The 14,994-nt window shown below is 42.2% G+C and overlaps 1 protein-coding gene across 1 annotated transcript; it reads right to left on the bottom strand.

Moving 5' to 3' along the window:
* Positions 1–347: 347 nt before the first annotated feature.
* On the bottom strand, positions 348–14,696 carry LOC120799129 (BMP/retinoic acid-inducible neural-specific protein 3-like). The gene is made up of 8 exons (XM_040144056.1): positions 14,633–14,696; positions 14,125–14,437; positions 9,989–10,191; positions 8,789–9,006; positions 6,071–6,176; positions 5,039–5,275; positions 2,759–2,981; positions 348–1,579 (listed from the first exon to the last, which is right to left on the bottom strand). The coding sequence occupies exons 2-8, from the start codon at positions 14,403–14,405 to the stop codon at positions 445–447; spliced, it is 2,403 nt and encodes an 800-aa protein (XP_039999990.1). The 5' UTR covers positions 14,406–14,437; positions 14,633–14,696; the 3' UTR covers positions 348–444.
* Positions 14,697–14,994: the final 298 nt, after the last annotated feature.

A 14,994-nucleotide genomic window follows, 5' to 3' on the forward strand; every position in this document is an offset into this window, starting at 1 on the left:
TAATAGTGTAAGACAAACTAGGAGGGCTATGAGGATATTTTCATCCATGCCAGAGTTTTCTGTTTAGTGTTTGTGTATGCATGATTAAAATGTAACATGATAAAAATAATAAAGGCCCTGACAATCCATTTTCTCAATCAAGCTCTTACTATGACCACCACTAATAACTAAGGATGCTTTTCCCTAAACTTTAACTGGATTATTGCTTATTTAGGAATTAATATTTAATGTTGTAGAGAAATAGTTAAGATTTGAAAACAAAGTTTAACTTTAATCCATAAAACTACACTGAAATTATAAAAACATCAAATTTAATTGCACATAGTGTATGTACAACAAAGCCTTGAACAACATACCACACAATTCACATAAATTGATCCAGCTGACAAAGGATACAGGCCTGTCTGTGGCAAGGAAATAGTACAAAACATCAAATAGTGGCCATTAACTACACAGTTTATTTGCCTCGTACTCCACGTAGTTTGGTTGTCTGGCACTGAAAGCTTGCAGGGCAGTGAGTATCCTGGTCACGTCTGCGCTGGGCAGTTTGAGTCTGTGGCGGAGCAGACAGGCGAACAGATCCACATGTGGGGCCCCTGGCGGTGAGAGACGGTTAACTCTGTAGCGCAGCTCCACCAGCTGCAGCAGGGCCGAGTCCTGTGATCCCTGAGTGTACGGGTAGTCTATTTGCAGGATCAGGTCCTGGATTGCCTCTGGGTCAAAGTGCACGCTGTAGCCAAACAGCTGCATGCTGTTCACTTTCATGTAGCCGATGTTGTTGGACGGCTCTGTCTCTTCCAGAGGCTCATAGTACACAGTTGTGTTTTTGTTCCCTACTGTCATTCCCACAGAGTCCCTCATACGACTCCTCAGGTAGAAGTGAACCGTCTCAAAAAAGCTCTTCCATCTGTTCCCAAAAGTCAACGTCCAATTATAGCAGTCCAAAGGGATATCCAGCTTGGTCCGCTCCCAGTCAGGGTAACCGTGCTGGCCTATAGGCATGGTCCAGCTCTCTGAATGGCTGCCCCCGAAGGGATTCACAAACAGAGACAGCGCTGGCTCTAGGGTGCTGTTCCTAGTGAGGCAAAACTGGAGGGCGAGTCCGAGGAGCATATGAACACGGTTGGACTTCAACCGGTTGCTCTTGAGGGTGAGCAGCATTCTTTTCCTCCAGGATGGGTCAAACCACGTGTTTATACGCACGTCATTGCTCACAAACACGGCATGCAGAGAGATGCGTGGGTCGCGCCGCTGGAGCAGGTAGCGCAGCTCTAGATCCTGCAAGTCTCGGTCGCTCTCCAATCCTAGGTAGGGGTCTGTAGGGTCAGGCACGGCAGGCCGGCAGGCCCCCTGGGTCAGGATGAAGCCGGGGTTACAGCTGGAGCATCGTGTCCGGTTCTCTGTGGAACAGGAGGCACAGCGGGCACCGTCGCCCACAGAACAGGGAATGAGGCCCTGACACGGCGGATGGTTGTAGGGGCAGGAGCAGCTGCGGCTTTTGTCACTGTAAACACCAACCTGGTTGTTCTCACTGCAGTATAAAATGGAGAGGGCGTAGCTCAACCAGAAGTGCAGAGGCCTAAAGGAGAGACAACAGCTGTGTTAAACACTTCAGCTTTAGAGTTACTATACTGCTGTACTGGCTATTACAGGAATTTATATTTGTCACTTTGGGTCTTTTTCATGTTTTTGTGATTACGCAATGAAGGAAATGTTTTGCCCAACAAGATTAATCCTGCCTTTCACAAATAACGTGTTGTTTTGATGTGCAGCAAAAACAATTTGAGCCAAACTAAGGCTCAGCTGGAGTTACAGAAGCAGAATCAGATTAAAATGAATATTTTCATCTATTGAATTCCCCTTCTGTGGAGCAGATGGGAGGTGATGACACACACGGATTCATGCACACATCATACCCATACATACTCTTAATGTCAACCCAAATACCACTATCTTGTTTCACAGAGACACACACACACACACACACACACACACACACACACACACACACACACACACACACACACACACACACACACACACACACACACACACACACACACACACACAAAAACTGACCCATCTACTAACCCTAAACCACTGCTGAATTTATTTTTTACAAGCAGAAGGGGTGTGATAAAGAAGTGTAATTGGATTGTAGACTGAGGAGGCAGTGCCTACAGCCTGACAAGCACACTGATGGATTGTGTCATTTAGTTAATTTCTCTGCCAGAAATAGCTATCAACATAGAGTGTTCATGAGAGAGGCATAAATCTGAGTGAAGTTATAACCACAGTGTTCGCTGATCGGCCGCTGAAATAGAGCATCCAGGTGGGAGTGCTGCTGAAACAGCAGCTCTAACAGTAAAAAATACTGGAGTAGATATAAGCACAGAGTATTGCTGTGGACAGCAATGTGGCTGCTTAAAATCCTGGATGTGAATTTTAAGATGCTGGATTGATTCTACTGCAGTTTAAACCTGCAGACAGTGAAACGTGTCTGTTTGGCCAAACATGATCCCGTTTGTCTTTTCCCCCGCTGGAACAGTGAAGCAGGTTTGCTCCTGTCAGCACTTTTCACCTCGCTCCACAACTACTTTTCCTCAAGTGCCTTCTAATAAGTACTGTCTCACTTCGCTGCTTTCTCCCAGCTCCTGTCGCATAAATCATTTTCATAATTAGAAGTTTTGGGGAGCACCTTGGGTTAACAGGCTGCAGTATAAATATTCCTCCCTCTTCTTCCTGTCGTGCTTCTTACCTCGGCCTCTGCAGGACTATTTTGGGCTGTTTTCGGCACCTCTTGCTGAGGCTGTAGAGCTTGTTAGCGGTGCGGCGAGCTTTGGTGAAAAGCTGGTTGCTACCGGTCTCCAGCTGCCTGTAGCGCTGGAGCAGGCTGGCATCTGTCCTCCACAAGTGTTCCACGACAGATGTGTTTACAGCATAATGGGTTGGCAGTTTCCCAACAAAGCTTTGGAACTCCTCTGGTAGGAAAAAGAACATGAATAAGTAAACTCTGCCTGTGGTTATGAGCCGCAGGGTAACAATATCCAAAAAAAAACTGCCTACTCCTCATTGTTTGTCCCAGAAAAGCAAACAGCTCAAGAGGAGAAGTAACAGCTGCAACCTGCAGAAATAGCATGTTTTATTATTTTTGATTTTCTTTGCAGGGATCTGATCTCATCAGCATGTTAGAGGACAAACTCCTTTCATATTTTGTTTGTCTGAACAGATATATTTTAATCACCACCTGTTACACCACCAGCATACAGCACTGTACCCTTCAAAGTAACTAGTTTGTAATTAGACATGAATGACACTGAAAGCAAAGTTAGTGTTCCTGCCTTCAACAATGTGAAAGTAAGGCAGCTTGCCACTGCAACAGTAGTCACTTGTGTCAAACATAAACCAAAAAGCGTTTCGGTCTAGAACTACCACCTTGTCCATATAATTTATGTAGTGAAGACTTTGAAAACATTTGATAAAAGGTATCAAGTGTATTTTGTCATGTGGCATGGGTGTAAAAAAGCGCATGAATTTTGGAGTTATGGCCAAAAACGGGTTTTGTGAGGCCACAGTGACCTTGACCTTTGACCACCAAAAACCAATCAGTTCATCCTTGAATCCAAGTGGATGTGGATGTTTGTGCCAGATGTAATGAAATGTATGTTCTTTTTTTTTTTTAAACATCACTACATCCTACCACGATACTATAATAATATAGTAGTAGACTCTGTTTCCTCTCCTGGTTCCTCCTCTTGATTTATGCCACGAAACAATCTTAACAGACTTGCTGCAAATGTCTGTGTAAAGAGCCAGTTAAGGCAACTAATCCCCCTAACGGTATAGTGTATTTATGGTAATTATAGCACTGTCTCAAAATTAATGCAATAATACATTACTGGGTGTTGGGCACAGGCCAGGCTTTGTGTAATTGCTATTTCTTTAGATGCTTTTTTGCAGTGTGTAGAGTGGAGGGACATTACTATAGGGGCTCTGAAAGAGGAAAACACAGTGTGTACTTTGAATCAGACCTTTCAGTCAATGTCAGACAATGAATGAACGAGCTCCAAACTGTTGCGCTGTTACGTTCACCAACCATGATGATAAGCGAGGTGGCGCTTTAACTCTAGTAGTTACGGGAACACCTTAAAGCAATAATTTAACATTTTGGCATCTTAATTTTATATCCTTAATTTATTCCCCTTATTGTCTCTTTTATTTTACTTTTTGGATGTTGGTCTACCTTTTTTGGTTGAATAAAATGTATGTGGAAGCAGCCTAGTCCATTTTCAGAGCTTTCAATCACTGAATTTACTTAACTTTAAGTTACTGACTTAATTTAAAGTAATAGTTTGACATTTTGGGAAAAACGGTGTTCTCACTATTTTGACTAGTGTAAGATGAGAAGATTGATACCACCCACATGTCTGCATGGTAAAAATGAAGCTGCAGCTGTTGTCGCTTTACAGGGGTTATGTGCTGGACTATTTTTACACGGTGGCTTTTGTACGGGATATACAAACAAGAAATCATGTGTTTGATATTTACAGTGCAGACACACAAGTGGTATCAATCTTCTCACCTAACGCTCGGTAAGAAAGCAAATTAGTAGTTTTCCTAAAACGTCGAACTATGTCTTTTATTTACTTCAGACAGACATCAGAACAGACATCTCTAAAAAGGTCTGTGTATTTTCATACACTAGAGCCCTGAGCACCTTGAGCACCAGAACCATCATTTGATTCGACACAATGACTGACAGATCTCTTGATTCAGTCTCTGGCAGCTGCCAGTATTTGACAGCCAAGAATTATTTTTCAACAAAAGCAAGATGTGTTTAAGTTCATGTTAGCTCTTAAATCCAAGTCTAAGTTTATTCTTTTCCGGTTAAAAAAATCACCTGTATTCTTAACTCCAGAATTCTGAGAAAGATTTTAAAAGCCAATGGTCCACCTCTGGGTTTTTGAAAGCACCAGTTACACTGACATTTTCAAGTCCCATCTTGGAGGGTCACAGTAAATTAAAATCCATGACTCACCGGATTCCTCGAACTCCTGGTTGGTCAACCTCCAGGAGTCTCTGATGCGCAGCAGGTTGTTTTCCAGAGTGTCCAGGTCAGAGCGAGGACAGTTACACTGAGGGAAGCCCACGCTGCACTCACACCAGCAGTCACTGTTCTGGCAAACAAACTCGCCCTCAGATTTACAGCCAATGTAGCTGAGAGCCGCCTGAATAAAGTAGCTTTGTAAATAGCCGGGTAAGATGACCTGCAGCCCTGTGAAGTGTGAAAAACAGGACCAGGTCAGGCTTGATTAACCTTTTTTTAAAAACTACAGTGCCCAAGTGTTTTAGAAAAATACTGATTTTGAGATTTATGTTTTAAGTAGTAAAGAATGGGCTGCTATAGGGGCTGGAATCCAAGGACAAGGCAGGGAAGTTGGAAAGAACTGAGAGACACATAGACACATAGCCAGTCAGAGAAAAATATAGAATATTGGCAGATGTATCCTTTAGTTATACTCTGACATTTTGGGATGTATGCTCATCTGTTTTCTTGTCGAGAGTTAGATGAGAAGATTGATACCACTCTCATATTTGTTTGGTAAGGCTACAGCAGCCAGTTAGCTTAGCACAAAGACTGAAAACATGCAGAAATAGCCTGGCTCTGTCCACTGGAAACGAAATCTGCTCACTAGCACATTTAAATTTCCCTAATTAGCATGTTTTACAGCATGTCGTTTGTTTAACGGATACAAAACCAAAGTGTAAAAGCGATTTATTAGCTCAACTTAGTCTTTGTGCTAAACTAAGCTAAACATCTCCTGGCTTGGCTGCATATTTAAGATACGGAAATGAGAGTGGTATTGATCTAACTCTGTAAGACAGCAAATAAGTGTGTCTTCCAAAATACCAAGCTATTCCTTTAGAGACCAAACACCAAAAAATCAGAAATCTGTGTCAAACTCTATCAGTGTTCATTTAGAAAGAGCTTGTTATAACAAATACAGCAACGGGAGATCACAAAAACACAGCAAGATGCCACCAGTATGATTTAGGGAGCAGATTTTACCTTGTAGCTGCACCTTGTTTTCCGGACTGTGAACCAGTACAGAGCTGACTGTGTCCAGATTGTCATAGTTGCTGCATCCAAGTGGCCCAGTTCTGGTTTCTGTCACCTACAAGAATTTTGAGAGAATACAGTAATTTATAAACGCCTTGTCTGGTGATTGTGTCTTTTTTGTCATAAGCTTAGTTGTGACTGTGCTGGTTTTGTCTTCTATTGAGATTGGATGTGTTTCCCCACATTAAATATAGAGAACAGATAGTGGGTAATCTTAGTTTAGTCAGTGGAGACAGTCGTCAGTCGCGTCACTTTGCATGACCTGTATGTACTGACTCATAAAAAGCCTCGACAAAGTCACTTTATGCTTCAAATGAATTTTGAATGCAGTGAGTCACTGTGAAGTAATATTGAAAAGGTCTTCAATTAGAAAGCTTTCTTTCCTCACACAGAATAATTTGTTCTGATCTGAGAGAAGAAATCAACTTCCCTCCAACTGAAAAACTTTAAACGGATTTCTGCTTACATAATTTCCAAATGTAATTAATCTTGATGTCACAGTTAGAAGTTGTGACACACTGAAACACAAAACCACATATCTTACTGTGTATTAGCATACATTTATGCTCAGAGTCCTTCCTGTTTCTCACTGAATCCCCAGTACCATATGTGATTTTAATGAATGGCTGTGTATCGCAGGTGCTGCTTTACATCCCTCATAAAATACAGTATTCATCTCCCTCTCCCCCTCTCTCGCTCTTGCTCTGATCCTCAATCTGTCTGAACTCCACAAATGCTGCAAAGTGCCAAATGAATGGAAGTCAGCCCGGCTGGAAATTAATGGAATGATATCTTTAATCTATCAAGCTGATGCAGAACCAGAGGAACACGCTCTCAGTTCGGGGGGGGGGGGGGACACTTGTCTTCATCAGTGGCTACTCACTTTAGAATCTACGTTTGCCCCGTGGGCTGATTAATGTGAACACTCTAATAGCCACTTCAGATGATAAAATGGATGAATGGTGTTTTATACTACAGGACGCACAACTGCTGCTCTGGTCTGCTTCTTCACTCTGCTCTTTAAAACTTGCTACCGGAGAGATGAAGTCTTAGAAACCCTTTATGTAGTATTTTTATTGTTTTTCTGCTGCTTAAAAACTGTTAATTAGTCTGTAATGTGTGGTTAGCAAAGACACGTTTGCAATCTTGATATAAAAGAATTCATTTAACGGTCTGATACAAACCAAATGAGATTCTATTTCCAATTTTCTTCTGCACACACAAGTTTTCTGTTACAATAAACTGTATGTTGAAGAGAGAAAAAACAGGAGAGACAGTCTTGCTACCCCCCTGCAGGTAAGACAGTTGAATCTCTGGGTGTCGGGCCAATTCTGTAAATAAGCATTTGCTCTTAATCCTACTGGATTAAAAAAAATTATGGAAATAAATTCTCTGAGCTGGTATTAAAGTATTTGTTTGTGCATGTTATCTTCAAGTAGAGCAATTAGAGTATCATGAATTAAAACTTTTTCTTTACACACAGGTGGAAAGTAACATTTACCATTTTGAACTTTATTTGAGTATTTCCTATTTATACTATATATACTTCTATTCCACTACACTTCAGAGATAAATATTTGACATTTTGCTTCACTATTTTTATTTTAAAGCTATAGTTACTAGTTACTTTTCGGATTAAGATTTTACATACAATATATATTATCTGTTAGTAAAATTGGATGCATTGTTGCAGATTAAACTACCCAGCAGTATAAAAAGGAGTTTAAATTAGCCCCACCTCAACCAATTTCAACATTAAAGTACTGATTGCATGTTAATGCATCAAAAATATAGATCCAGTAACGCTGACAAGGGTCATTCTGCATAATGCGAAATTACTTTCACTTCTGATACTTTAAAAAAAACGGTGTTTTATTGCCATCTCTGGTTAAAGTTTCAAGTCTGTTCCATCTGTAACCACACCCAGCAGTGACGTGACAGTGTACTGACTCACCCTGGAGTACACTCACACGTCACTCTAGCAAGGTAAGAAGTTAAAACGAAGAAGGTCAGGAAAAAAGGTTTAAGCTGGTGATAAATTGTTGTTTTTAAGTACATTTTGTTGCCAAAACTTATGTAACATTTACTTACTATGAGTAACATTTGCAAGAGTCTCACTGAGTATTTTTATAGTTTCATATTGCTACTTTTATTTAAGTAAATTATCTGAATACTTCTTCAACCACTGATCTCAGTCTCATTTAAAAAATAACAAATACATAAATTTTGCATATTGTTAAAATAATGAGGGCCTGTACGAACTAAAAATCACTTGGTCAAAATGGCACCAACACGATAATGGGTTCACTTAATATCTTAATATAAAATGCTTTCACTGGGTAAAAACAACCCATTGGTACAGGGTAAAGTTAAGCCAGTATTTTAACCAATTGACGTGTGTATGCATTTATTTATTGATCTAGACTGAATCCCAATCTGTCTCTGAAGACCGAACAAGTCATTCATACATGTGCAGTAACCTCAGCTGAACCCACAGCCAGTTCAACTCAATGCTTCATATCTTGCCATTCCCATGCATAAATGCTGGAGGCTAAGAATCCAAATCACTGCTGGGGAACAACTCTGCTGCCTTCAGGCAGTGAGTATGTGGTGTTTCATCTCCCAGCAGACTGCTGGATTTAGTTTTTTTTTTTTACTTCCACTTACCCGTATAGCAGTGGATGCAATCTGGAGGTGGTGCAGCCTGCGCAGGGTGCTCTCTCTGTCGGTGAAATAGGAAGCAGCCAGCTGGTGTAGGGCCTCCAGGGTCACTGTCCCCGTAGTGTTTGAGTCCCTGTTGCTGCTACGGCTACCCTCGGCCCCCGAAGGTGAAGACTCCTGGCTCAGCTTCCTTTTGTCCACGAATATCGTCAAAGACTCCTCCCCTGGTGACAGTCAGGCAGAAGGAAGGAGAGCTTCATTAGCTCTGACAGAGCAGCACTAATCACCTTTCATTAGTATCTTTTCAGATCAGATAGAAAAGTGCAGTAGTGATAAAATGCTGTGGGGGAACTGATGGTTTGCATGATTGGAGGAAAAGGCACAGACAAGGTCTCTGCATCTATTTATCTCCTCAAGAGCTTATTCAATATCTTTGCTAAGGTTCCCTTAATTATTTTAATCATCTGAATTACATTTGTCAAAAATGAAAAACAAAGCATCAGCTACGTCTCTCAAAGTGTTCCAGGTGAGATAGAAGAGTTGCGTTCTGTTATTAAAACTTTCTGTGTTGCATTCTGCTGTCAGAGGAGAGGATTGTATCTTTGTCTTTTCTATGACAGATCTGAACAGGCCGTACGTTACTGATCATTTTTGGCCAGTTACTGTACTTGTGGAAATGATACAAAACCAAGCGTCAACATAATCCCAGACTGTATAAGGCACTGTACATTGCTCTTAACTGTTTGTAGCAAAAATGTGCATTTTGGATAATGCCTTCAGATCTGTGTTATTTTCGTACAGCATACATTTTTCATAACCATGCTTTCACTTCTTCTAATAAAAAATACTTGCTATAATGATTTATTAAAGAAAGCAAAGATAAGCCAACTGTATATAAATAATACTGTTGTACAACAGTATGAAGCTCTGTTTAGTGAACCACCGCTTTGACAGCCAAACAAAAAATATTAAATCAGTCTTTTGCCGCCTTTTGCAATTTATTTTTTTCTACACTTAACCAGGGTGATTTGAGGTTTTTGTGAGCTAAAAAACACTGATCCACAAAAATTATTACATGCTTTGTTGTTTAGAAAGCAACAGACGGTAAAGCTGGTGCCCCATGTGCTGAAAAAAAAAAGGAAAAAAAATCACATTAGAAGCTGTGTGAAGAAGGCTTGCTTTGAAGCTCGGCGTACTCTACTGTACCTCCCAGAGTGGCAGAGAGGAGGAGGTGGGTGCCATACTTCTTGATTAGACTCTCTGTAATCGCCTGGAGGGTTGGCCGCCTCCCCAGCTGGCGGATGGTGTGCATGAAGTCGGGGTCGAGGGGCAGAGCCAAACCACCACTGCCACCAAAACTGTCCCTCTTCTCTACTGCCAGGCTGTTTACCTTCCATCGACCAAACTCCCTGGCAACACAATAACACACACACACACACACACACACACACACACACACACACACACACACACACACACACACACACACACACACACACACACACACAGACACAAATTTTGCCCACTTGATTGAGACCTTTAGCTGTGTATAAGGCGCCAGGCTGCTGATTAAGAAGCTGCGCTGAAAGCAAAGGAGTAGGTGAATGTGTGTGTTACATAATTTGAGGTACTACACAAACACATACATGCGCATACATTATTGCATGATGAAGCTGTGAAGTCCCCTGAAGAGCTCTAATAAAATGCCTCTAATAAATGAGAAGCACTTTTTTTTAAACTATCTAGTTAAAAAAAACTATGTTTTTCGTCTGCTGTTAAAAACCAGGAAGCAGCTGGTTAGCATAGCATTCCCATCTTTTCTTGTGTGGATTAAACAAAAAAGATAGAACATGTTAATGTGTGAGCTTTAGAGGTGTTGGTTGGTGGATATTGTTAACTTTGTACAGAGCCAGGCTAGCTGTTTCTCCCAATCTTTATGCTAAGCTAAGATAGCTTGCTGTACCTTAAAGTGTAACTTCGCCCCCAGCTCTGAGCCTGACTCCACCCACACCATGAATTTAAAAAATGCTAAAACGTTGGCAAAGGGCTGAAGAGGGGAGGGTGGAAGGAGAGATGGGGGTGAGGCAGGAGTTTCTCCGTGACCGCAAGGCACCCATGCTAGAGGGCTCTTCTGAGGTAGAGGTCTGTTCTCCTCCAGAATCCCCTGAAGTGGACATTAGTGTTGTGGAGGACCATAGTGGTGCCAAGCTGTATCAATCTGGGCCACTGGCTCCAGCCCCAGTAATGTCCGAAAGCCAGAGCTATCAGAGCCGAGCATGCCGAGCATATCGTGAAAAATGCCAGTTGCAAACATACATAGCTGTGTGTTGCTGTCGAGGGACCTCCTGCCATCTGCAACCATTGCCGAGCCATATGAGGGTCTGAAGGGAAAGAATGCAGTAGCTGTACAGCCGTCAAAAGCACAGCCGTCAAAAGCACAAGTCAGATCGCTTTGCACCAAAATTTCAAAATACTAAGTAGAGGGTTAAAAAAAACTAGTGTTAAATCCTGTGAATGATGAGTCTTGATCAGTATATATATTTGAAAATGAGCGCAGTTTCACAGACTCTCACTTGAGGACAGGTACTGGGGGAGGTGGGCTGTCCACCTCTGATTAGAGGGCATTAAGATTCTTGTTTTAAAAATAATAAACAGTGTATGGCGTGTTGAGCCGTTTTCAACCCATGAAACGCCGATTTTTATAACTTTGGAGAGAAATGTCAACATCAGCATCAGCATTGATGTGTTTCATCATACCATTTAGTTTGCTTCTCAAAAAACATGTTTAAGTGTGCAGTCCGTCTTTAACAGTTTACCTATTTATATTAGTGTTTTCAGTCTTCTTATCGCACTCTTGCCAAGAAAGCAAATAAGTTAACTTCAAGTCAAACTGTTTCTTTTTTTCAGATAAAAACAGATGCTCCATTTAAATCAGATTAGTGTTGTTTCTGTGTTAAAACTTAATCAGGTTAGTTAGTCAGGTGTCATATTTATGTGTTTATTTTCTTCCTAATGACAAATATGGGGACATGTTTTTTTTTTTTTAACCAAATTTCTACTTTTTCAAATTAGCTGAGCTACCCAACAATCTTTCCGTGTACCCCCTGGAAATTGCGGAGCTTCCCCCTGATTGTTGAGAATCATTTTTGTTGCTTTGTGTTGTCTGAACAAGCTTGTCACAGCTTTAAATAACTCCTGCGTGGGTAAAACAGAACGTATTGCGATGCAACGCTGTAACTCCCAAAGCTACAGAAAGGCGCAAAGCCAAAATAAAGTCCCAAATCATCAGCTGCCATCATGTGTTACCCCGTGCCCTTTGGAAAAAAATCTCTCTCAACTCTAGATACTCATAAAAGAAGCTCCCTCTGTTTCTCCCTCCCTCCATAGCATCAGCTAATGTCTACCTCTTTTACAGTGCTGCCTGCTGCTCTGTGTACTTCCGTCTCTTCCTGGGAGGCAATCAAATCACTGCCATGAGAAAAACGATCTGCAGAGAAATAATTGGGAACCGGGACAGTGTGCGGTGGGTCATTACAGCCAATCATCATAACGAGGGAACAGGCTGAGTGTCCCTCACTGGTGGACAGATGGAGTGTAGTAGATCCAGCCCAGGGTTTAGCTTACAGCTATTCCATCAGGATGCACATATGGCAAACAAAGGGATGTTTTCTGTAGGAACGTACTCAGATATCTAAACATGAAGGTTTACTGTATGTACTGTAAGCAATCAGTAGTGATCAAAACAGCTCTTTGGAGGGGAAAGAAAACTATAAAAGCAGCAGCTGTTAAGAGCAAAAAGCTTAATCACATACTGCTGCATGACTGATCTCCATGGGGGTGTTATAGCTGTTACAGAGGTCAGAGGGGTAGAACAGCAGTTTAGGCCCCCGGGCTATTTAAGAGCACTTAGAAAAATATGGAGAATTTGCAACTCTTTGGAGACTGTAAAATATAGTTGTGACATATTGCTAAGAATAAATGCCTTTAGTGTTTCAACAGCTTATTCTTTTCCTGATATTATCTCTACAAGGCAATGAATAATATATCAAAACGGGTGGAGAAATTCAAAACTGGTGCAAACCAATTCTCCTGTCAGCTACCATCTTCTTACGGGAGGTATTTTATTTTATTTTTTTTATTTTTTTTAAATCTTGGTTGGGTGTCATTTTGGAGGCATCCTTAAAATTCTTAATCCCTAATCCTTAAAACTGCCTTTGGGTTAGAAATGTAAGCAGGCAGTTTACAGGTGGAAGGATCGACTGCTTTAGGGTAAAAGACCCTCAATGTCACTTACTGTGATTTTCATTAATCATGGAACAGGGTTTGGAGAAGAAGAAGCCTCAAGTCAGGGGTCTATTGGGATCTTTATGCAGCAGCTCCATTGAATAAATGCAGGTGTCACTAGCAGATAAACACCACAACCTAAAAGATCCCTGAGGGGAGATAATGGACCAATTGATTCATAGATGCGACCATAAAGTATTTTTTTCTCTTTGGTAATCTGCTGACCACCACAGAAAAGAAACATAGTCCTAGGCCTGAAGCATTCATTAACCACACAAGACTGCAGGAACAGCAACAAAATATCCCCCAACATTGACTTTTGACAAAATCATACACAAACATGCAGTATATTTAATATCTAATTCAGACCCATCTCATTGCTTGTGTGAAAGATGTTGGACTGGAATGCACTGATCGACATACTGTACGCCTCTCAGTCGCAACAAAGAAGGAATACATTGCAAGCCTTAAGCTTTCTGGTGAAGAATATTAAGACAAAGGCAGCAGCAGCAAAGGGTTGCTCAGGGACTCTGCAGAAAGCCACTGAAAGGATGTAACTGTCTACACACTGTCGTGGGATCGACTCCAGCTGCAGGGGTCAGGCAACAACAGTAACAGCATTATCAAATGCCAAACTGTGAATCAAAAAGCCAAAGAAAGGAATACATGTTCTGATGCCATTCGGTCAGTGCACTCAAAGACAGGGGCAGAGGGGAAAAGACAATTTTGCTACAGTAACTCTTCAGATTTGCTCATCAGTTTGCAACTAATTCGGTGCAGGTGTGATACCTGTGAGGGCAATCCTGAGAGCGAGCAGGTTTTTTTCTTTCCTAACACTACAGCAGCTGCTTTCACGGATTAGTTCCTCTCCAGGTCAAAGTGCTCATCAGTGAAAAGATCCAGTGGCATGTATGGATGAAATGAAAACCTGCAAACACTCACAGCCCAAACCTGGAACTCCTGAAATAAAAACATATCATAAATCCATACAAAAAAAAAATAAATAAATTACACATCCACTAAATGCAGTACACACCCATAACATAGAGCTATCTCACCTGTAGATCTTGTATCTGGTGCTGAAGCCCTGCTGGTATCTCTCCGCAGCCTCCGTGAACTCCAGAGACTGGTGGAAGGGCCCTTTATCCGACAGCAGCCAGCCCAGGGAGCCCGGGGCGCCGTCGCCCTGTCCGGCGGCGGCTGCTGCTGCTCCAGCGGTGGCGGCGGCGGCGGCGGCGGCCCCGGAGGTCCAGCAGCAGCAGCAGCAGAGCCACAGGCTGAGAGCCGCCCCCTCCCATAGCAGAGACAGCCGCTTATGACTGATTCTCTGACAGCTCATGCTTCACCCAGCGACACCTCATTCTCTCCGGACTGCGAGGAGGACAGAGCAGTGCGTTAGTGTTACGGTGTCACAGGGTTTGAGGGATGAAAAAGTAGCGCGTCGCACAGATGTGGGTGGTGGAATGTGGACATTTCCCTGTACACCTAGTACTTGAGACTTCATAGACCAACTGCACGATCAAATGGTTTGTTTGTTTTTTTTCCTTTATGCTAAAACACTCTTACCTGATTTTTCAATAGGGACCGAACGGTGCGCTCTCAAGAAAAAGTGAGCTCCTCCGATCTTGCGAGAGCTGCGAATAAAACCTTTTCCTGTTCGGTGATCCGACAAAAGTCATTAACTCTCGACGAGTCCTTCCTCTTTCAAGCGCCACTCCAACTTCGTGTCCGCTCTCGCTCAACTTTATTCGGCGAGACGATCCTCCAGCGTCCGTGCATCCGTGCGCTCCTCGGTGGGAAGTTGCAGCAGCGGAGGCACGAACACGGGGGAGTTCATTCTGAGGATGCCCGTGCGGTCAGGGATGTTTCGTCGAACGGAGAAGGTAGATTTCTCCATCCCCTTTTTTTTTTTTCTTTTCTGCACTGCT

This window comes from Xiphias gladius, chromosome 14, assembly GCF_016859285.1.
Source record: "Xiphias gladius isolate SHS-SW01 ecotype Sanya breed wild chromosome 14, ASM1685928v1, whole genome shotgun sequence".
NCBI classification, from domain to species: Eukaryota; Metazoa; Chordata; class Actinopteri; order Istiophoriformes; family Xiphiidae; genus Xiphias; species Xiphias gladius.

Bases quoted from the DNA above. Each gene is read 5' to 3' on its own strand.
- LOC120799129 (XM_040144056.1), bottom strand. From the start codon at position 14,405: ATGAGCTGTCAGAGAATCAGTCATAAGCGGCTGTCTCTGCTATGGGAG. The intron at 6,177-8,788 runs GTAAGTGGAAGT...AAATTCTTGTAG, and splicing joins TTGCATCCACTGCTATACGG to GTGACAGAAACCAGAACTGG. The intron at 5,276-6,070 runs GTAAAATCTGCT...CACACTTCACAG, and splicing joins AAACAAGGTGCAGCTACAAG to GGCTGCAGGTCATCTTACCC.